Genomic DNA, 24,976 nt, shown 5'->3' with positions numbered 1-24,976 from the left:
AATTATAAGTACTTCATTCTAGGCCTTTTAAAACTTTATTACATATTTTAAGTTGTTAGTTCACTAACACTATAATATACTTCCATAGCAGAACTCATCACACATCACTGGGTCATGAAATTAATTTACTAAGTGGATCAAGGCCAACATTTATTTAAAATAATAGAGGTGGACAAAAGTAAGTTTACAGTTGTTCATACAGAAAGACATGCAGGTTATGATTATTACAATAGCTTTATTAACTCAAAAGAATGTCACAATGTAACTGTAAACCTCCTTTTGCCCACCCTGTAGTATAGAATAGAAAACATGAATGTGTACTGTGCATAAGGCTACATACTGCTTCATAAAACTTTTAGTTCTATTTTATATATGTAGAAATGGCCTTCTCTTTCTATTATGTCACAACACCATTTCATCAGCAGGAAGAGGCTAAAATAGGACACTCCTACTATAGCACAGTCTTAAGCATAGGAAATTATGACTCTCTACACTGCAATGAGACTCCTATGTAATTACTTAATGTAATGCAGTCACTTAAAAAAATTACTTCAGGATGAAAAGGGTTCACATTGTCTTACTACTTCTATCAGATTATTACCTTCTATATAACTAATTCACAGTTTAGACACCATGCAAATCTGAAGCAAATATCTAATCTATCATAAATTAATGGGTTCCAAAATACCTCACATTCTAGGGAAGATTTACTTAATTAGTCTTAAAGTTGTCAGTTAATTCATATGTAGTCCTTAAATTTAGGGATCTTCATTTTATGTCTAACTTCATCTCAGATCAAATTTAAATCTAGGACTTTACTGAGAGTTTTATTGGGAGTGTTTAGACTGTATCCCAATTCCAAATTTAAACATTATTCCTGACAAAGTTCTTAAATGGAATTATTAATTCTTTCAACAACTGTGACCAAGGGTACTATAAGTAAAGAAGTAAATGTGCATGGCCTCTGCCCTCATGAAGCAGGCTCCTTTATTTGAGGTCTAGAAGAGTACTGTCTATTGGCCTGAAAGCATGGAAAGACAATAGTGGCTTTGGAGAATCCAGGCTTCAACTCTCAGCTCAACCGTCTGATAAATATGAGGCAAACTCATCAATCTCTCTAAGCCCTAATTTCCTCCTTTACAAAATGAGTTTGATATCAACTGTTTTGCAAAGTTATTTCAAGGGCTAAAAGTAAAAATACAAAAATTGCCTAGGAAAATAGTAGGAACACTATCAAATATTCAAAATATTCACAAATTCAGGGCTTGGTGCATAGAATCCATTCAATATTCATCAAATGAATAATCAACTCTGAGACAAAAAACGTTAAATACCATTTCCAAAGGAAGTGGATCAAACATAAAATATACCTCATACTATTTTTAATCTGATTGTTGTGCTAAGTATAGATAATTATCACCGGTTTCTTCATTTTCTGTTCTCTAACCTGGCTTTCATTTATGCCTTACAACAGGTATTTTAAAGCATTTAAGCATGTTATTCAGTAACATAAAAGGGAAGTCTGGAATTTTTAATGATGACTTTTGGGTGGAATGAACCAAGTGGACAATAGCGGGACATATTACAAGAGTTCTGTCAGAAATCACACTCGAGTTACTTGGACTACACTGGTGGTCTATTGCAATGGTTTAGCACACAGATGACATTTCAATAATGTCATTATAAATAAATGTTTCTGAGAAGTTTTAAAAAAAAAAGGAAAATTAAAGGTTAATTTTTAAAACTTCATGCTGACCCAAACTGTATACTGTTGTTACCTAAAGCAAAATCTGGTACAAAATTTAAGTAACAAAAGAATAAATTAATAAAATGGCTGCTCACAGAAGTTCAGGCACTCACTACAAAACACAAGCAAGTTAATTTATCTATTAAACAATGGCACACTAACTAGTTCACTAACCCAAACAAATATTCAAGGATACATAAAAAGATGACTTCTTTTAGTCTCTGGGCATTATTTTTAATATAACAATCTTTTAAAGTGTTGCTACAAGGAAACATTTTGAGTTAATGTGAGTTGAATCACTTATAGAGCTAAAATTTACCTGTTTCAGTCCTTCATCAGTTAGCTTGTCCTGGTTGCCCACATGAACTTTCTGAAGCAAAGGACAGTGAGAGGCAACCGCAATAATAGAGGTGTCAGAAAGCTGTTTACACCTGTAGGCCGTATACCTAAGAAGTCCAGGACACTTAAATGCTAGAACACATACGCCAGTATCAGACATACTGCGACAATCAGAAATGTTGATTTCAATTATATTTTGACTCCTTGATGCAATTTTTTCCAATAATTCATCAGTGACCTATGAGGGAAAAAAAAGCGGTAAGTTTAAACTTCTGCTAAATATAGAAACTTATTTTCTATTCTCTTATTAAATTTTCTCCAATAAACAATATAATTAGGTTATAACATGAAAACCACAATCATAAGAAAACCTTTCTACTTAATATTAAAGCACAACAAGAACTGTTGTATAATAAAAAATATATTTGGTTTTTGATTCTGGTTCTTTGAACAGAGTTCCTAAAACGCTTGCAATTTCCTGAGTGACAGGAGTCTCTTATTATTTGTAACAAGCCCCCTTTGACCACATATGAGCTTATACTAATGAAATGACTTAAGTTGGGACCCCTAGATAGCTTCATGATGGACTGGGTCACCAGAAAGACCAAACACCACGTAATTAGAGAGAGGAAACTTTCAGCCTCACTCCCTGGCTTCCTGGGAGGGAAGTGGAGTTGCGATTGACTGGGTTGTTAAACTCTTTAATAATGAGGTCTGAAGAGCTTCTGGGTTGGTGAACACATCAAAATGCTGAGAGGGTGAGGTGCCCAAGTGGGTAGCCAAAACCTTGCCCTACACATCTTTTCCATTTGGCTGCTCCTGAGTTGTACCCTTTATAATTAACCAATAAGCATAGGCATCTTCCTTACTTCTGTAAGTCAATCCAGCAAATTATCTATCAAGCCTGAGGAAGTGGTTTGGGGAACTCCCAAATTTATACTGACCAGTTGGAAGTATAAGTGGCTCCTGGGACTTGTGACTCGTATACGAAGTGGGAACAGTCTTATGAGACTGAGCCTTTAACCTGTGAGGTCTATGCTAACTCTAAAAGTTAGTGTCAGAATTGAACTGAATTACTGGACACCAAGTTGGTATCAGAGAATTTGTTGTTAGAATGTAAAAAACTCCACACATTTGATGTCAGAGTGGTGTCACAAAACACCAAGAAAGAATATATGTGTTAGTTTTCATTAAAAACCTCAAAATCTATCCTTCTTAGGGAAACTTACTTTAATTAAACCTTCAAACTCACCAAAAACTCTGCTCCAAATTGTATTGAGATTTTGGATGTTTTGTTCTCTATTTTTAACCCAGGAATAGTATATATCAGTCATCATGATGTATGAATCTTGAATTTTTACACAATATTAGATGATACCACAGTATATAAATTTCAATTGTTTTACTACTTCTATCAGAATATTACTTCATATAAAATTCTTCCATAGCTTAGAAAATTTATATCATTTTGTGAATCAGCACACCAAAGGTTACATGCAAATGTCCATATCAAATAGTTTTTCTCAGAAGACTCAAAGCTAACTACAAGTAACCTTAAAATTCATCTGGTGAAAAACTCGCATGCCATCTGAATTTAAAAATAATTTTTAAAGACTCAAACTCTACTTATTCCCTGCCTAATAACCACATTTCAAAACAAAACAAAAACAAAGAGTTAGCATTACTCAGATCCTCTGAGTAAAAGTAATGGTGAGAGGAAATGCACATGATGAAATTTAGAAGAAAAGGAGGAAAGAACTGGAATATTGGGGACACCAGGAGTAAGAGCCAAGGTTAAATCTTTACTTATGTTTGTTGGAAAAGCATAATGTAAACAGTTAGTTACCTTCAAAACTAAAACTCTGACAGAATCTCCTTTTTACATATTTTTCATCTCCAAGCCTAACTACCAGCAGAGGGCAAAATCTATTTTTAGTGTGAGCTTGTAATACATAGCTCAGACCCAACAGTATCGAAGTAAAGAGCCAATGGATTATTTCACATTACTTCACGTTACTACCCTAACCCAGGCAGGTAACCTTGCTCATTTTGTTTAAAGTGTATGTGTTATACACACATGTATACATACTAATAGTGGTATGTTGGAGTTGGCTTATACCAACTCACAAGAAAGAAGGAAATATAATGTGTACCTCTTTCCAAATCAGTGACATCACTACATTCAGTGACATCATATTGGTAGCCTGAAATTAGTTACAGTGGGAGTATTTGTACCACAGAAACTGGCAAATATTACAAATCAGAGCTTTTTATTTGTCCATTTGTTTTTAAAAGCCAGTTGCTACACATTTACCAGCACACCACTATTAACAATGTCACAGAAGCATTTAGAGCATTTTAGTACTCTAATAAAATCCTCTTATTGAAAATTCTTATATATTTCCAATGCCTTGCAAGTATTGACAACCAAGTTTAAAGGAAAAATTGCAAACTGTGTGCAATAAGTACTACTAACTCTATTTTTTTTCCTAATTTATGCTAGCATATAAACATATTGAGCAGCCAGGCAATGGGGAAGATTGGAAAATTCATCAAAAGTAAAATTAAAACAAAATAAGTTATCTTAGCCCGTTTTGCTTCCATACTTCATTATAATATCAGTATAAGATTAGTATTATTATTTTAATAATAGCATATTAATAGGGATAATAATAGTATCAACTCATAAGGTTACTGGGAGTATAAAATGAATATGTATAAACCTGTAGAACAGTCCATGGCACATCAGCAGTGCTACAGAAGCGCTTACCATTGTTTTCTACTACTAAACTATTATTTATGAATTGACACTTACAAAAAGGGGAAAGTTTAATTTTTTTAAAGGGTAATGAAAAAGGGGGAAGACAAACATAAATAAAACAAAGTGGATTAAGAAGCAACCCCAAATCACCATCTACACTAAAAAATACCTGTTTGACCATAAGCACCTAGCTTTAACCTAAATTCACACACAAAAATACTGAAGTATAGAATTACAGATTACAGTCATTTGAACTACCTTGAGAAACTACAACATTAAAGAAGAGATTTCTGAAGAGGAATAAAGCTGTTTTTAACAGATGAAATTGAGTGCTTCTTAGAATTAGATTACATATACCTGCTGACGACTGCTAAGATCCAGCTGCTTCCAAAACTGGAAATCTAAGCAAAGGTCACGCCAGTACTTGCAAACCAACGATGCAGAAAGGCAACGTTCATCCAGGGATAGATTGGAAAATATCTGTGAATAAAAAAGAACCATGTGATATGTGCTTAAACATTTTTTAAGTTTTTATTTATTAGAAAAAATTAACTTTAGAGCACAAAAGCATGTTGAATACAAGTAGCCATTATTAGAAGAGTCATCATTAAAGACTGTCCTAAAGAGAAAACACGGTGTGGGACTTAAGAACATGGACTAACATTACCTTTCATGTAAGAAAAGGGGCAAAGGAGACCAAGGGAATGCGTGTGTGTGTGTGTGTGTGTGTGTGTGTGCGCGCGCGCACCAATATTTTAAAAAAGTAGAAGGATAAGACAAAAATTAAAAATACTCATCTTTAAGGGAAGGGAGAAAGGACTAGAAAGGTGCAGGGATAAAAGTGAGACTACTCTGTAGGTACCTTGTTTTATAGTTTTGACTTCAGAACCTGGTGAACTTTTTCTATGATTTTTTTAAATGTCACAAAAAGGACATTTTACCTCTATGGTATTTTTTCCAGAATTTCATAAACCCAATCTAATCCCAAGAACACAACCACACACACCAACTGTATGATATCCTACAAAATACATGGTGAGGACCCTTCAAGAAATCAAGGCCATGAAAAACAAAGAAGGGCTGAGAAAGTATCCAAAGCAAGAGGAGAATAAGGAGGAATGACAACTAATTCAATCCTGAACTGGAAAAGGCCATTAACAGAAAAACTGTACCAATGCTGATGTCACGCTTTGGCAAATGCATCACAGTAATGTAAGATAATCAATTTATGGAAAAGTGAAAGTGGGTGAGGAGTGTACAGGGACTCTGTACTATCCTTGCAAATTTTCTGTATAAATTATATCAAAATGAAAAGCCTATTTTTTAAAGAGTTTTAAAAGTAAAAATTAGTTTTTAAATGGTCAGGGTTAGGACCAATACAGATTTTTAAAAATTAAGAGACATATCAACAAATACAATCGTAGGCCATATTGCAATTCTGAATTGAACCAACTATAAGAAAATACTTCTGAGACAATCAGATAAAACTGAACATGAAAGAGATAGTAAGTGACCTAACGGAAATTCTTACTCACTTTTTAAGTTGTGATTACACTGTGATTATATTATTTTTAAAAAACTATTATTCATTTTAGATACAAACATTAGTGTTTATGGCTAAAACAATATCTAGAATTTGCTTTCAGATACTTTACCAAAACAAAAAAATTTGGCAAAAGATAAACTAAAAAAGGCAGAATATTGAAAAACTATTGAAATGGGTTGAATGATACATGGGGACTTCATTATTTTCTACTCTGGTCTGTACATGAAAATTTCCATAATATTACTTGAAAATTTGAAAATATTAACAAGAATGTGTACGCTACACTAAATTGTTTTATCCTAGGTTTGAATCATGCTTTATCGTTTATTATCTACGTAACCTTGGGCAAATTATCTAACTTCTCTTTACCTCAATCTCCTTATTTATAAAATGGGAATAATACAGTCTTTACCTGAGAGACTTATTGTGAGGACTAAAGGAGAATATATAAGTTTTTGGAATAGTGTCTGGAACAGAGTACACAAATGATTCCTGTCATAACTATGACCTAAAATGATTTACCTCAATACAGTCAAATGTTTCAGAAATCTAAGCTAGAATCTCTACAATGTTTAAATCTTCAGCCTTAGGAAAACAACTGCCAACTGCCTGCTCCTTCTCAACCATTGTTTGTCCTCCAAGGGTTAAGTGACCAGTAAAAAATATGCATAAGCACCACTGGCAGTTAGATGTAGTTAAGCGCACTACAGCTTCTAACTCCCATTCATGACATCTAAAACCTCTGGACAACATACTAAAAGCAATTACCTCAGGACTCCAAAAGATTAATAACATATGGATTGGGGAGGTGGGCCAAAACTTTCACTTTTCCCTTTTCTCCCTACTGGCCATGTCCTAAATGCAGCCTCAGTCACAGAGCTGCAATGTGCAGGCACCTAAAATTCTGTAAGTAAACTCATCTTTTGACCAAAAGAACCAGGAAAGAAACTCCGTGGGCCAAAGAGTGTGCAAGGAACCTCCATTACCTTTTTCTTACTACTTCATGAAAACAGCCAACATCTGCCAAACTCTACAACAGCAAAGGCACATAGCACAGGGTATAACTCTGAGAGAAACTCCATCTTTCTATCCAGGCAACCAGGAAAAGAGGCCTCTAGGTCAAAGAGTGTGACGGAAGGATTGAAGGAGATATCTGGAAAGAGCACCCCTAATTCAGGATATGAAATGACAAAAAAAAACAACACTGAGTTCACCACAAAGCTACACATGTGCAGAAGAAACCCAAAGCAGCACAGCAAAGTCTTTGAAAACTGAGCTAACACTGGAAGCACAGGCCAAGAAAGGTGAGATTAAAATTTCAGTCTAAACATAACAGTGCTGATCCTTTGTAAATCTGATAAATCTAGACATTTATAGAACTCAATGAAACTCAACAGGATTAACTCAGAGATCTACATGAAGACATATTATAATCAAATTGTCAGAAGACAAAAACAGAGAAACCTGAAAGCAGCCAGAGAAAAGCAATTCATTATGTACAAAAGATCCTTAATCAGATCAACACCTGATTTCTCATCAGATACCATGTAGGCCACCAGGCAATGGGATAACATACTTAAAGTGCTGAAAGAAAACTTGTCAACCAGGAATTCTGTAGCTAGCAAAACTATCCTTCAAAAATGAAGGAGAAATTAAGATGTTTCCAGATAAATGAACACTGAGGGAGTTTGTCATTGGTAGGCCTACCTACAAGAAATGCTAAAGGGAGTCCTTTAGGCACTTGAAACCACAGTAGCTTGAAATCACATAAAGAGATAAAGAACACCACTAAAGGAGGAAAAAAACACACAATAAAGGTAGGTATTTATGTAGGTAAATGTAAAATTCAGTATTATTGTATTTTTGGCTTGTACTCCAACTCTAAATGATTGAAAATACAACTGCATAAAATAATAATTATAAATCTATATTAATCTTATGGACACAAAATATATACAGGTGTAATTTGAACAATAACAACATAATTATAGAAATAGTTTTTATATACCATTGAAACTAAATTGGTATTTGTAGTAGAAGTGCCTGACATCAAGCTTTTTTTATAGTAGTGTGTCTAACACTGAGCTTTTGGTTGCTAAGACATCTATTTCAAAAGACATCCATCTTGAATAAACATATTGCCAACTATATGACACAGCTACTAGCAAAACAATCAGATAAGAAACTAGGTCACCACCACCCATGAAGGTCCCTTTCAGAAAGTCCTGGGTAACCTAGATAACTGACCACTTGGGTGACCTCATTTCTCCCTTCCTGTGCCCTAATTCCTGCTCTTATGCTTTAAATTAACCAATAAAAAGTAAACCCACAAAACCCTAGAAACCTCAGCCCCTTAGACCCTACTAAAGGCAGAGCCCCAAGTCCACATTCTCGCTCTACCTGTGGTCTGGCTGTGTGGCTCTTGAGTGTGCCATATGCCCTCCAGAATCTTCAAGTAATAAATCTTGATCCTCAAAATCCCCTGATGGCTCCTTGCTGAAGTGTGTCCTACAATCATAATAAGAACCAAAAGAGCAGGCCCAACCATAAATAAGGGCCCTGCTGCAGGAAATGTCTCTGGAGCTCCCTAGGAATGATGTGCGCCTGGGCAAGCACTGTAGACATTTCTGACCACTACCATCAATAGGCTCCAGACCAACAGAACAGTATTAATCAAAATGACATTGTTATAAATGATGATGCTAATTATAAACCTCAGGAAAAATGCTAAGAACATAACTAAACACAGTCATGCATCACTTAATGACAGAAATACATTCTGAGAAATGTGTCATTGGGTGGTTTTTGTCATGTGAATATCACAGAGTGCACTTACACAAACCTAGATGGTATAAGCCTACTAAACATGTAGGCTGTGTGGTATAGCCTGCTGTTCCAAGGCTACAAACCTGTACTGCATGTTACTGCACTGAACACCCTAAGCAACTGAAACACAAGGTATTTGTGGAGAATCCACAGTCTCTGTGTGGGTTAGAAAGAGCACATTCAGGCTTAGCCATTTTCAAGTTGGCCTTGGCCCTTGCTTTCTGCTAGACATTCTCAGGTCCCACCTGCACATGGGCATAGTTTCACAGTAAGCCAGAAACAAAGGTGGAGAGCTTATCCTTTGATGGTTGTCTCATTTCCAAGGCCTGCCTGTTAAACTCCCATTTGGTCCCCCACTCATCCCACTGGCACCTCAACCAGGGTCTTGCAAATATGTGGGTTTTTCCTGTCTATTTCCCACCAACTTCATCACTTTTAGTTGACAAACAGAAGTCTTCTCATTGCCCCAAACTGACTTAGCCTCTCTGGCATCAAAGCTGCTGTTTTTCCAAACTCTTTTGCTGCAAGTACTGGGGCAGGAGGCCACCATAGGGGCCTCATGCAAGAATGATATAGACTTCCACTATTCTCGCCTGAAGCTCTAGCAGCTTTCCTAAGAATAAGAATCTGTTGTCTGCCTTTGGTCAATTTCCAAAGCCCAAATAATTTGGGGCACTGTTGCCCGGTTTTATTATTTCTATTTTTGTGGCGAGGAGTCACCAAGGTCTTCACGCAGCCATAGCTGGAAGTCCCTCTCTTAGGGGTATTTTTAAGCTCATCCTCCTCATTTTGCGCGAGAAAACTTGGATTCAGGGCGACTAAATCATCTGTTTAAGATTAAATCACTACATGGTTTTAAACAGCTAATTTGTCCCTTAACAAATAGAAAATATGTGAAGCGTAATCATTATAACCAAGAAGTTCCTTGTGTAAAATATGTCTCACTTTGCATAGCACCTTCTTTCACACCAGCTTTCTCTCATGTAAAAGTAAGATGATCATTATAAACCACAAGTAATTGACTAAATCTAAGTGAATCAAAATGAGTCTTATTCATCTAGGTGAAAGGAAATTCAGTAAGTGGGTAAAGGAAAGATAAAACTGGCACCAGTGAAGATGGATAAAAGTAAAGTGGCAAAATACAAAGTTTAAATATCAATGCATATATAATAGATCTCCGCACATTGTTTATGGTAGGCAACCTGCACAATGGCCCCCAATGACCCCACCTCCTGATATTTAGATCTGTGTCATCCTGTCACCTTGAATGCGAGCTGGATTTATCGCCTCACTTCTAATGAACAAAGTATGGCAGGTGTGATAGGATATTATTGCTGAAATTAGGTTAAAAACAAACTGGGGCTTCCATTTTGTGTATTTGTGGATCTGTTACCCTGGGAGGGGTGCCCTGTTTTAAGTAGCCCTATGGAGAAGCCCACATGGCATGGCAAGGAACTCAAGCATCTGGCCTGCAGCCACTGAGGACCACAGGCCCACCCATGACCACAAGCATGGGAATTCTGGATGGGAATTCTCAAGCCCCAGCCAACACCTTGATTGCAGCTGCGTAAGAGACCGTGGGTCAGAAGGACACAGCTCAGCCACGTGGGAATTCCAAACCCACAGAAAATGTAAAATAATAAATGCTTGTGGTTTTAAACTGCTAAGTCCTGACATAATATGTTACATAGAAATAGATAACATGTTGAACGATTCCTGCTTTCTATGTCATTAAAATGCTATCTCACCCATACCCTAACTCCTCAGAAAATACCCACTCTTCCCCCAAACTATCTTCCTAACAAACACCTGTGCGTATGTCCCTAGGTGCCTGTGGGAGACACGAAGACATAAAAGTTGTTCATTGGCTTTAAGATTATATCGTTAAAGGCGCTTCTAAATTATCTTTGAATAATATGAGATTCAAGAAAAAGCATTTCAAAGATCACTTTGAAGAAAGAGAACATAGGTCTGTAAAGGGCTGACCCGGAACACATTTGTAGAATAAAGAAAACGACTAAGGGGAAAAAATGAGACTAGAAAAGACTGGATGGCAAGCACATCAAGCCAGGAAACTTCTTACTTTAACAGGGGCCTACTAGCAACGTCTAGAACATGATGGAAGTCCAGGCTCAATCAGGTTTTCTAAGGATGTAGCAAATCCAGGATCTATCATCCTGAAACTCGTTCCTCTTCCATCACTGCCCTCACCTCCAGGGTGAAAGGTGGCTTCCTCTTTTTTTAAAAAAAAAAATTATATATATATATATATATATATATATGTGTGTGTATATATATATATATATATATGTGTATATATATATATATGTCTTTACTGATTTCAGAGAGAGGAAGGGAGAGGGAGAGAGAGATAGAAACATCAGAGATGAGTCACTGATCAGACGCCTCCTGAACCCCCCTCACTGGGGATCGAGTCTGCAACCCAGGCATGTGCCCTGACCGGGAATCGAACCAAGATTTCCTAGATTATACAGGTCGATGCCCAACTCCTGAGCGACACCAACCAAGCAGGTGTTTTACTCTTATAATCTAGGTGGTTTACCCCTGAAAAAGGGAAAAGGAAGGAAAGGAAGCAGCTGCCTTCTATGGTATGGCTTCGAAGTTGTACGCTCTGCTTCCTCTCCCAGCCGCACCGTCCTTGAGAGGCGAGGAAACAGTGTCTCATTTTGTGGTCAGGTGCCTAGCTAGAACACGGGGGATTCTGTTACCCAAAAGAATATAAGGGGAATGGATACAGCAGTGACTTGTAGCCAGGACCTGGATTTAAAACAAACTTAATATTCTTTTAAAAAAAAAAAAAATTTTTTTTACTGATCTTTGGAGAGAGAGGAAGGGAGAGGGTTAGAAAGAGGGAGAAACATCGATGTGAGAGTGAAACATCAATGGGCTGCCTCCTGCAGTCCCCCCGGGGATCAGCCTGCAGCCCGAGCATGCACCCTGACCGGGAGCTGAACCAGCAACCTTTTGGTGCACGGGACGACTCCCAGCCAACTGAGCCACACCGGCCAGGGCCAGGCTTAATATTCCTGATCTTTAGTGGCAGGTCTGAGCAATGCAACAAAGCTATTAACTACCAGAAAATGTATGTCACATTACTGAAATAATCAGAATTAATCACTACCAGACTGATATCCAAATATTTCTAAGCCTTGAAAGATTCTTGGGGGAGAGGAAGGAGCATGATTTTTCTTTATTATTTTTTATTGAGGTATAATTTACATATAACATTGTATTAGTTTCAGGCACAATATAATGACTCTGTATTTGTACACATTTCGAAATGATCACAATTAAGTCTAGTTACCACCCATCACCATACCTAGTTACAAAAAAAAATTTTTTTCTTGTAAGGACTTTTCAGATCTCTCTGAGCAACTTTCAGATATGCAATATAGTATCATTTAGCTATAGCCACCATGCTGCACATTACGTCCCATAACTTATTTATTTTATAACTGGGAGTTCGTACCTTTTGAAAAATTTGATTTTTGCGTGAGACATTAGTACAAGACACAGAAGATACTTCAGACTGAAACATCTTCCAGAATGCACTGTTGCTTAACACTTGGTCATACCTATCCCATAAAATCTTATAGTGCTTACAAATCAACAAAACCATACCTACTTTTGACCATTTCCTATCTTGATGAAGAGATCTTATCTGCTATTAGATATGACTGCCAAAAGGAGTTACGGTTACGAGCAGGGAGGCTGCATACAAATTACAGAAGTATCTGAAAAGTAAAACTGTGTAGCTACTTTACACTGACTGCGCTAGGTGTCGTGAGGGATACGAGGCATTGAAGGCGCAACCCAATATTCCAGGCTACATGTTATACGATGTCATCCATGTGAAATTTCTAGAAAAGGGAAAACTGCAGAGGCAGAAAGTAGGTCAGTGAATGGGTGCCCTGGGCTAGGGGCAGGAGCAGAAACTGACTGCAAAGATGCACAAGAGAAGTACCTGAGGTGACGGAGGTGTTCTCAGAATGAATTGGAGTGACAATTGTATACATTTACTGAAACTTACACTCTAGCCCTGGCTGGCGTGGCCCCGTGGTTAGGGTGTCAGCTCACACGCTGAAGGGTCACTGGTTCAATTCCTGGTCAAGGGGCACATGCCTGGGTTTCAGGTTCACCTCCCCCGCCACACACACACCCCCGTCCCGGTCGGGGCGAGTGAGGGAGGCAACCAACAGGTGCATCTCTCACACCAGTGTTTCTATCCCCGCCCCGCCTCCCTTCCACTCTTTCTCTGGAAAACACGGGATAAAATATCCTTGAGCGAGGACTACCAAAACACAACAAAACAAAATCAAACTCTACACTTAACTGAGTAAGTATCACTAGAGCTGCTTTTCTTTAAAAGTCCACATCCACAAGCTCTGTATGTTCATTACTCCGTCATCTTTCTACCCAGAACCTTTGAATTGCTGTTTGAGGAAACACACGCACACGCATGGACACACCACACATCTGGGTTAGGATCGAAGCAGATACTATCCTATAGATTCAGATAGAAGCTCTGTCTGAAGTTTTCTCAGAATTAACTATTTCAACTAAGTTCAACTTCTCTGGTCTTTTCAATTTTTTTCCCATGTACATCATCCCTCGCCTCTTTCTTAAGTATTCAACTTATACTGCCTGACAAAAGCTCGAAAGTAAAATATACTAAATAGTCTGTTGAATAAAGCACCATTTGGAAAACAGAGACACAAAACATACTCCTGGTAATTTTCTAACCAGACAGACATGGGGAAGTCACAGACTGTAAAATTATTTCTTCATCTATAATTTAAAATAATTCCTCACAATTTAATTCTTAAAATTTAAAGCACAGCAAACTAATAAAATCCCAACTATTACTACATAGAGTGTTACTTTACAGCAAAGGCAGCTATTATGAAATTTATACAAGCATAAGTTTTATTCTGAACTCAGTCACTAAAGGCTTTCTTGGGAGGAGCTATTATGAAACAATGAACCCTCTCTCCGTATCTCCACGACTCTCTGAGGCCTTCCTTGTGTTCTGGCACAAAACATTCTAGGCTCATCTTGTACATTCCTTGTCCTAGCCCTGAAATTAGTCACTTCTCCATGGAGCACTGGTTCCTTTTACTGAAAAATGGTTTTTAGAAGCAAAGATGTGTACGGTAAATGCACTCACTCCTATTGGGCATTGCTGCTCCGAGGCCGTCTCAGTGGTAGAGCTAGGAACATATGTATGTGTATATATGTATGCATATAACCAATCTCCCATCGCGCCTGTCTTCTTTCTCCACATGTATGCCCTTACCATGCCACTTGGGCTGGATAAGCATAAAATAGGATGTTTAGCCAAAGTTAAGGAACTATTATGCTAATATGAAATGCTTCCGTATCTGCCTTCACTTACCTTCCCTTACATTCCTTACGATTTACACAACCTGATACCCCAAACTGGCAAAGAACTCAAGGTTATCCCTCGACAGTACTCAGTATAAGGCACCAAAATTTATAGACTTCCTAAAACGAGAAGAAAAGCCTAATTAAGTTCATCAAGGTTGCCTGGCATTCTTCAGCAAAGGAAAACCTTAAACCTGACTTCCTAAGGACATTTCATTTCAGTGCTGACTAAAACCACCCCCAGAACTCCAGTCACATACCTTCGAGAGGTTATTTGGTACTGGAGCCTTAAATCAAGCACTCATGAACTGTTACACGTAATCTAGTTCCTCTTACCCACTAGTGAGCTACATTCAAGGCTTTACAAAGTGGTATTTTTTTTTTCTTTGACTCCTATTTCCATGGCTTTCATCCTTGTTAGCATACCTGGGGGAAAACAGATCACGTATGTAAGCGTTCTTCCAAAGCACATTTCTTATAAAACTCTTCCTTAAACTCTAAAGCATCCTGCTGGCAATAAAGCTGTAAAAATAAAGATTTAACACCTACTGACACATTATCAGGGGTGCATGCATGGAGAGACGGTTTTCTAATGGTGGTGGTGGTGGATTTTGGACCTCTCTCACCTGGTTTCATTTGGAAAGAAATCGGTCTGCTGACAGCGAGATATCTAAGCACAGCACACAAAGTCTCTAAAATTTAAATACAGATCACTACACACCCAGTTACTCAAACAGTAATTATAAAGAAATGCATTCCACTGCTATCACTTGGAAAGGCTGCTGCATAATGGTTCTACCATATAAATATCTAATTGTGATATGAGAAGCAGGGTTGCTTAAGTTATAAAGGCAACAGGTAGCAAAGATGGAAGCCAGCTTATTTGATCCAAAACATTCCATTAACCAGTTAAAGAGCAACTGTAACAGGCTTAAGTGCTTACTACTTACTCCCACAGATGACCTTTGAAGAGCCATTCCCTGCTTCTCAAATTTCTTATATTAAAGACCACAATCCAACCCTACAGGCCCAATTTTAAATCAGTCTCTGACTCACAATGGCTTAGAGGTCAGTCCTCTGCCGTAAGCTCCTCCTCCCCCTAACCCCTCACCCCCACCCCCCATTCAGGAATCTCAGAAAATCTCTGAGAGAAGATTATTCAAGTCCTCCTACTCAGTATGTCGAAAAGATCTCTGGATCTGGAAACACTAAGCTGGGTTCCAGCCCCGGGTCTGCCATTCACTACCTAAAATGTCTTGGAGCTGTGAGTAAGCCAGTTGACTTCTCCAGCCTGTGTCTTCATGCATAAGACATGAGGAAAGACCAGATACTGTGAAAGGTCTCTTCCTGTTCTGAAGTTACATAATTATGATTTCCAGCGAGGCTCACTATTTCAAGAAAAAACTAATTTCATTTTTACACAGCTCTTACTGTTAGAAAGGACTTTCTAAATTTCCAAATATACACATTCTTCAACCCTTAAATTCCACTTCTTGAAATCTACCTAGAAAAATATGACCGCATGTACACAGAAGAAAGTCTATTAGCATTGTTTGCAGCAATAATTAATTAGAAACATACACTACTAAAGAAATAAATACATGTGGTATAACACTATGGGATACTATGCAGCAGTTAAAAAGAATGAAGGAAACCAGATACTCACTAATGTGAAAAGATTTCCAAACCATACGATAAACAAACAAAAAAAATTGCAGAACATGTACATTTGGACAACGTTTATGAAAAAAAGAACTATGAAGGTTGACACAGGACTCTCTAAAATGATGGAACTATTTTAGATCTGCACAGTCCGGTACAATCACTGCCAGTCACCCATGACTATTGATGTAGCAATGGTGACTGAGAGATTTCATTTTAACTACTTTAAATTTAAATAGCCCCATGTGGCTAGTGGCTATTGTACTTGACAGGTCTAGAAGAACAATCTAAACCGGTGATAGTGGTTAGTTACCTCTGGAGAGGAAACCAGAAGGAAGAGTGGGGGTGAGCCAAGGCAAAGTTTCGCTTTACCTGTGTTATTTCAATGTTTTGAAGCAGGTAATGCTTTTTACTTATATAAAATAAAATTTAAAAAGAAAGGGCCTTGTTAATACTGAGTCAAAAATCCGCCTAGGAAGCACCACAAGAAGCATTCAGTTTTTCTCTTTTGCTTTTGCCAGACCTGAAAACAACTGGGCAAGCAGGAGAACTTTCGCTAATAACAACCTTTTAATTACACTTCCTCACATTTCTCTCCCCTCTCTGCATCCCCATTTTTACAACTACAGTAACTTCTGGTACAAAAGGCTCAGAGATACAATTATAAAGGCTACTGACCCGTTATCAAGGGAGCAGGCATACTTTTTAAGAATGTTTTCCAAAAATCTCTATGCAACAACCCTTCCTATACTAGGAGGGAGGGAGGGAGGGAGGGGTGAGCTCCCTAAGTCTTCTCTAAGCCAGAAAAAGAGCCAGAACGCTCTTGACATCACATGGCTCTGTTGTAGCTGAGAACAAAAACAACTCAAGTCAGGATATAAACATTTCTCAGACGCTCCTCTTAGTGGTATGACATATTCACCCAGAGTCTCAGCCCAGACTTCTAAACATCTGGTCATTCATTTGTTCATAAATATTTACTCGGTGCTACTAAATGCCAGGCACTGAGCTTAGGGGAGGGGCTACAGCAATTAACAAGATCTATGTCCACAGAGGCTCTGCCCCCAAAAGCCTTATCCCTGAAAGTGATACTGGGTTGGTAGACACTGAAAAACCTTGATTTCAATTCATTCCAGAAAGTCCAACTCACTTGTTGCTGAATACAGCTAGGAACATGAAACCCACGTAGCAAATCTTTATTCAAGTTTCTAATACAAAGAAAAACACTACATGACATGTCCAAATTCTCTCACACAACAGGGCAAATCTAATAAGTAATTCCCAAATGTCCCTTAGACCAAGTTTTCAATAGTCCACAGCAAAAATGTGAAAAAGAACAATGGAGCATATAGAATAAGTTTGCTTATAGGGATTCTCTTTATTATGACATCATGTCCTTTTTTTCTTTCTTTCCTTCCTTTTTTTTTTTTGGTATTAAAATGTTCTCTACCTCATGAAATAACAGGTTTTGGTACAAAGCAAGAAATACCTATTTTTTTATTTGGTTTGTCTTTAAACAGTCTTACTTGCCAAATAACAAGACAGCAATCAATCCTCTATACCAAATATTTGTTGATATTTTATTTGTCCATGTTACCTGCCAATTTAAAGGACTCAAGAAAGTTCCCTCTGCTCTAAAATGCTCCTGAACACACAAAGGAGACAACTACTCCTCCAACAAATATACTTCCATAAATTCCGTCATTACATTTTGACACCAGGAAAAAGTTAAGCTTACCCACTCTTGCTTTATAATTTTTAAGAACATTAATATCACAATTGTGTAAATATAAAAATATGGGATTATAAATGCGCAAAAAGTCTAATCAAACAAAATATATTGATGACAGTAACAACTGTAATTGATGACAGTTACTTCAGTAACAATAAAAGTAGCAAACTTTTTATCTAAGTTGTTTGTGGCTAGTCATAAATATCATCCACACTGAAAAAGGAAGTTTACATTTATTAAGCTTCAAAAAAGGGGGTGGGGGGAGAGAAAATGAGGGGAAAAATAACCTGTTAATAATAATAAAAACTCTATCACATACTTAAGTTTACCACTAGCAATGACAAAGTTGCAAATTTTACTTAATACTTGAAAGTGAGACAAAGCTCCCACAGAACACCCAACTCTTCTCCATTCAGCCATCCCCCAACAAAAAATATTTGCCCCCACTTTCTGGTAACCTGTATGCTTTTATGTAAAGGTTAAAATGTAGGAAGCTAACACAACATAGCATAAACAAAAGAGTTTTCAAGTCAAGCAGGCCTCAATTCCCAGACTTGCCTCTTACTGTCTATGTGTGACCTTGGACAAGTCATTGAACTTCTTCAAGCCCCACTAGACTGTAAGCTCCACAGAGCAAATGCCACTTCTGTCTGACTTTGTAATGTAGCCACACAGTACTGAAGTATCAGTTTCTTCTCGTATAAAGTAATGATGTTAACATTCTTCTCACGGAGGTAACTGGAGGATTAAATTAGATATTATGTATTTAAAGTTCTGGCACAGTGCCAAATCACAGTAAAGGCTCCAAAAAAGTTAACTGTTATTGACACCAACTAGCAGCTATCAAACGTGAAAGCGGTTTGAAGACTTTCGAATACTAACATACAAAGTCTACACCCAGTCAGTAAGTGCAAGTTGCTCAATTAATACAAATATTTCACAGAAAAGCTACGAATAGTTTCTAAACCACTCGGAAGGCAATCTAGTAACAGATGAACTCTGAATTGTGCCCAACAAGCCCAAGCTATTAAAAGGCATTCAGGAGACTCCAAGTTTTCCCACTTCCAAAAGTAGGCCATAAGCATCCTCCCCATTGGCTTCCCCACCTCCCCTTCGGATGTCAGCGGTGTCAGGGAACCCCCTCCTCCGCGCTTAGGGGGAGGAGAGAGAAAGCCTCCGAGGAGGGCGCCGGGGTTGGGGGAAAGAGCGCATCCCTGCGCCATTCGCCCAGACCCACCTTGAGCAGGATGGATGGCGGCAGCTGGTTGATGTCTGGGGTTTCGGGGGGCGGCTCCCTGTGACAGTCGCAGGGGTTTTCGCGGGGCTCCTGACAGTCCACGTCGCCGCATTCGTGCTGCTGCTGGGCAGGCGAGGGGGCGGTGCTCGCGGCTCGGACCGCGTCCCCGCCGGCCTCGGCGGGGGCACCTTCGGAAGTGGGAGAGGAGGGCGGGGGGCAGAGAGGCGGCGGCGGCTGCTCGGAGCCCTGGCAGCAGCCGGCATCGGGGGGCCGCGGAGGCGAGGCGCCTCCTCCCGCAGGCCCGCCGCCGCCGCCGCCGCCGCCGCAGCCCCCACCGCCGCAGCGGGGCTGCTTACAGGGGGTGCAGGCAGGAACCCCGGCGCCCTTCCGCTTGCACACCATCTCGGGGGGCGTGGGGGGCTCGGCCGGCGGCGGCGGCGGCGTCGGCCCCCGGAAGAGTTGCACCGCGACGGGCGGCCCCAGGAAGCGCACGGGCCCCACGCTGGCCAAGAAGAGGCTCCGGCCCTGCTGCTCCCAGGCGGCGGCCGCGGCCAGCCCCAGCTCTTTGCAGCAAGAGGCGGGCGACGAGGCCGAGGCGGCGGCGGCGGCGGCGGCGGCGGAGGACAGCAGGAAGCGGCGGGCGGCGGCGGCGCAGTCCTCGGCGGCCAGGGCCGCGTAGCGCCGCGCCAGGTGCTGCGAGGAGGCGGCCGCGGCGTAGGCCCCGTCCCGCGGCGGCGGCGAGAGCGGCGGCTCCTCCTCTGGGCCGGCGGGGGCGGGAGCGCCGGGGCTGTGCACGATGAAGCAGAGCATGCAGGGCCCGCGGAAGAAGCAGTCCCGGCTCCGGGGCGCCGCCGGCTGCGGGGGCGCCTTGGCCGGGGTCCGGCGGGGCAGCCTGAGCAGAGGGCGGCGGCGGCGACACCAGCTGCAGCAGCGAGGCCTCTTCTGGCTCGGGCGGTTACGCGGCTCCTTCGAGAGAAGGTGGCCCATATAGAAGGCCCCGAGGAGGGGGACCGGGGCGGGGGAGCGGGGAGCCCGGAGAGGCGGGCTCCGGGCAGCGGGCAGGCCGCTGGCTGGCTCGGGCCGGGCCCGCGGCGGGGTCGCCCGCCCTGCGCACACTCGCACACTCGGGCACACACGCGGCGCCGGGGTGGGCGTCAGCTGCGGGCCGCCTCGGCGCCCGTCGGGGGCTACATGCTTTGCCCAGGGATGCCGGGAGAACGGTGGGCGCGAGCTTTGGGGACGCGACGGAGAGGGCGAGCCTGCCGGCCGGGTGCCCGGTCCGAGCCTGACCCGCCGGCTCAGTCCGTCACTGCGGCGGCGGCGGGGGGAACGCAGGGTCCCGCTCGGACCATTTTAACTGCGGCTCCGCCGGCGGCGCGCGCGCCCGCGACACGGCTGGGAGCCGCAGGAGCGCGCGGCCCGCTCGGGGAGGGCGGGGCGGAGCCGGCGGCGGGCGCGCGGGCGGGGGAGGGGCGCGCGCGGCTCCCCGGGACGGCCGCCGGGCGGGGGCTACGGGACGCGGGCGGCGAGGGCGCGGGGCTCGCGGGGAGCGGCGCGCGCCCCTCCCCCGGTCGCCCCCGGTTCCGTGGAGCCGCCGGGCCCACGCCCCTTTTCTGGGGCGGGCGGAGACGTTTCCGAGCCAGCTGTGCGATATCCGTTTGCAGAGCCGCGCTGACGTCTGTAGGTGTAAGTTCAAGAACTGCCATTGGCCCGGAGCCGCTCGGCTCTTCCGCTCAGCCCCACCCCCGGCGCGGGGACCCGGGCCACCGAGGGGCGGGGAACGGGCTCCGCCGGAAGGCCGGCGGGTCGCGGCTGCCTCTCCGGGGGGTGGCAGCCGTGCGGCCCTGGGGTGCTGCACGGCGGCGGTCTCGTGTGAGGGGTCAGTCGGCAATGCAGCACTGCTGTGTTCCTTCACTTCATACTTTGTTTCTTGTGGCAGACTCCTAACGACGTAACTTTATTTCAAGATGAAAGCATGTATCAAATCACCTGTGCACATCAGAAAGTTTCTCATCCCAGGGAGCCACCCAGCATCCCAGGCTGTAAGCGAGACGTCTGCACCCTCGCAGGCCCATCTCTCTATCCATCATATACTTTAAAAATGATTGTGCGGTGCCTACTGCATGATAAAAACGGTTCTGGGTGCACCTTGGGGACTCAGGTGAGAAAGAGGAGCTAGGCTTTGCAGACAACCCTGTAGAAGGTTTGACTATAATGATACCAGAAGGATAAGGCGGTACCTGGTGTTGGGAGGTTAGCTTTCACAAGGGAGAAGAGGAAATTGGAAGAGGCTTGGTGATGGGAATAAGCCAGTCTAAAGGAGATAGATGAGAAGAGAAAATAGAACAAGGCCCCTGAGAAGATGGATGGCAAGTACTTCGGGAGGGATACCGTCTTCACTGTGATTGGAAGGAATAAAGAAAGGGGTAAAGCATGGATACAGATAGGCGGGTGTTTCTGGCAAGGAAGGGAAAGAGTGTCTTTCAAATGGTCTCTGTTTTCCTTTAAGTGGAGCCTAGTTACCTGCTGAAGGGCCAAAGAAAAGTGGCAGGTGTTTTTAAAAGCTACTAAGGCTGGGCCAGCCTGGCTCAGCGGTTGAGCATCGCCTGTGATTGAGGAGATCGAGGTTCAATTCCCAGTCAGGGCACATGCCCCGGTTGTGGGTTCGATCCCCAGCACAGGGCATGCAGGAGGCAGCCAATCAATGACTCTCATCATTGATGTTTCTGTCTCTCCCTCTCCCTCTCCCTGTCTCTCTGAAATCAATAAAAACATATTTTTTAAAAAAAAAGCTACTAAGGATAACTTGAGAGAATTGACTGAGAAAGCAACATTGCAAGATTTAAGGCCCATCCACTTAGAGACCATTGTCTGAGCCTGTGTGACCTTCCCACCACAGTGGCTGGCCTCACCCAGCCTTCACCCAAACATACCGTCAACCCTTTGCTAATAATGGCTTCTTTGTCAAGAATGACTTTTATTTAGGGAGATTTAGGGATCTCCCTTTCTGAGCTTGATCACCATGAGATGGAAGTCCAAGAAACCTAGAGGCAAAGATTTATGAAAGCGTTTTACATACTGTTACTATCAAATGCACTGCCCAAACTACCCTTACCTGCAGATATTGCCCACACAGCGTTCATCCCTCTGGCTTTAGAAGGACCTTCCAGGCCACCCCCCCTTCCAGCTTAATTCTTGAGGACAGGAGGTTAGAAGTAACTGGGATTGCCTGAGGCGTTATAACATTGTTTTCCATCTCTACCCAGCTACACTTTGAATAAAAGGAGAGGTGTTCTAAGCTTTTTTATTACTTTCACTATGTCGAAACTGTGGACCCATTAGTTTCATATAAGTTAAACACACACTGTGAGCCAGCAATTTCACTTACAGATATTGATCCAAGAAAGATAAAAGCATATATCCACAAAAAGACTTACACAAAGCTGTTTATAGCAGCTTTATTCATGATCACCAAAACCTACAAGCAGCCCTGATGTCCATCAGTAGAGAATGCATAAATAAACGGATATACTCATTCAGTGGAATATTACTCAGTAATTTTTTTAAAACAGGAAGAAGCCTGGCCGGGCGTGGCTCAGCGGTTGAGCGTAGATGTAGGATCCAGGAGATGGTGGTTCAATTCCCGGTCAGGGCACATGCCCGGGTTGCGGGCTCCATCCCCAGTCAGGGACATGCAGGAGGCAGCCCATCAATGACGACTCTCTTATCATTGATGTTTCTGTCTCTCCTCCCTTCCTCTCTGAAATCAACGAAGACATATTAAAAAAAGAAAAGAAAAAGAAAACAACATGGGTGAATCTCAAAAACTTAGGCTGAATCAGACTGTCTGGAATTGGGGGCCCTAGTATCTCTATCTAATTTTAACAATCTTCCCGTGTTATTACTGCACAGACAGCCTGACACTATGCAAACCTCAAGAACACATATAATCTAACTTCCTGTTTCAGAGATGAGGCAAATGACTGAGGCTTTTGAAGGGGTTTCCAAAATTCACAGCACTAGTTCTTTTTTTTTTCCCCCCCAATATGTTTTTATTGATTTTTTAGAGAGAAGAACATCTAACTGCTGCCTCCTGCACCGCCACCACCCCCCTATTGGGGATCGAGCTGCAACCTTGGCATGTTCCCTGACCGGGAATTGAACCAGCAACCTCTTGGTGCATGGGATGACTCTCAACCAACTGAGCCACATGGGCCAGGGCACGGCACTAGTTCTTACTTCCAATTCTGGAGCCTTTCAGTGACATGCAGGTGACTGTTTTTTCTCTTTACCACAGCATGTAGTAGAGGGCCTTATATATTACGTAAACTACTACTGTTGTCACCAGAACTATAATGAGTATGAGAACTCAGTATCCCAAATAATAACATTGATGATATTCTAAATATTCAGGAAACAATTACAAGTAAGAGTTACAAATTGCTATTTAGAAATAATTGTAGCATTTGATGCCTTTGTTACAAAAAAGAATAACAACCTGAACAACCGGGAGCTGGCCTGGAACTATTAGGTAGGCCCTGGTGTCATTGGCATTCTCAGATAGGTCCATATGTTCAGCTGAACATAATTTCATAAAACATCAACATCAGACACGGCCACTCTGTGGCCGTAATAGACATGACAGAAATAAGACCCCTTCATAATCATGTCTAACCACAGCAAATACAGTAACATTCTCCAAAACACCGAAGTGACCAAACATTCTGGCTAATATAAAGTCACTTCTATTTCTTTCTTTTTTTTTTATTTATTTATTTTAGAGAGGGAGGAAGGCAGAGAGAAAAGCATCGATTTGTTGTTCCACTTATTTACACATTGATTGGTTGATTGTTGTATGTGCCCTGACCAGGGACAGAACCTGCAACCCTGGTATATTGGGACGACGCTCTAACCAACTGAGCTACCCAGCCAGGGCAAAGTGACTTCTGTTTCTTGACCAATTATAACCTTAGCCTTGCTTCATTCTTCCTTCCTTCTAGTAACAATTATTCAAATACGCAGCCATGGAATTCCCTCTGCTTCCTGACAGCATCCATTTCATAGCAAAGCCTTGAACCTTCCCAAAATCACCTACCACAAGCCCAATCCTATGATAAGTCTTTACAATACCTTCCTCTGAGACCTTCCACAGTCCCTCACAGTGTGTTACCGCTTTCCTGTGACAAGCCAAGAAACCCAGCTTGGTTTGGCTATGGATGTGTTCCTGCTGGTCTTTGGCTGGAGGGCATTCACATTTGTTGTAATCAAATGTCACCACCTTATTAAATTACTCCCTCCTGCTGTACACCCTAAACTTATGCTGTGCGGTATACCAATTATATCTTAATAAAACTGAAGTGAAATAGAATGACTTCCTCCTTTACCCTGTTTTTGTTTTCTCAGTATCACACATTTATTTTGTTTTTGGCTTTTGTTTTTTTAACTTACAGTCTCTTCCAGTACAACGTAAGCTTCATGAGGACAGAGAAACTTTGTTCAGTTTTTAGGGTCATAATCTGGCAACTGTATGGAAGATGGACTAGAGCAGGAAGAGGTTTTTAGAAGAAAGATTATCCACAGGGTCGATGGAGAGGCCCTAAAGCGTGACTTCAGGCAGTCCTGGCAGGGGTAGGATTGAGGAACATTCTTTATGTGGGGTTTTCAGGATTGATTGACTTATTTATAAGGTAGGTAGAGAGGAAGGGATGGTGGGTAGGGAG

The 24,976-nt window shown here is 41.7% G+C and overlaps 1 protein-coding gene across 2 annotated transcripts in view; it reads right to left on the bottom strand.

Moving 5' to 3' along the window:
- FBXL17 (F-box and leucine rich repeat protein 17) overlaps nucleotides 1-20,325 on the bottom strand; it is a 420,460-nt gene extending 400,135 nt beyond the window's left edge. Inside the window, exons 1-3 of one of the 2 annotated variants that reach the window (XM_081133616.1) lie at nucleotides 19,257-20,325; nucleotides 5,205-5,327; nucleotides 2,067-2,324 (exon numbers count right to left, since the gene is read on the bottom strand). In XM_081133616.1, the coding sequence (XP_080989742.1) occupies nucleotides 2,067-2,324; nucleotides 5,205-5,327; nucleotides 19,257-20,243 (1,368 nt within the window). In that variant the 5' untranslated portion in view covers nucleotides 20,244-20,325. The remainder of the gene's footprint in view (nucleotides 1-2,066; nucleotides 2,325-5,204; nucleotides 5,328-19,256) is intronic. The other variant, XM_081133617.1, reaches the window with a different exon arrangement.
- Nucleotides 20,326-24,976: the final 4,651 nt, after the last annotated feature.

The sequence above is a fragment of the Miniopterus schreibersii genome, assembly GCF_964146895.1.
Source record: "Miniopterus schreibersii genome assembly, chromosome: 3".
NCBI classification, from domain to species: domain Eukaryota; kingdom Metazoa; phylum Chordata; class Mammalia; order Chiroptera; family Miniopteridae; genus Miniopterus; species Miniopterus schreibersii.
Note: the sequence above shows the minus strand (reverse complement) of the source record. Positions and strands in the feature narration are given on the sequence as shown.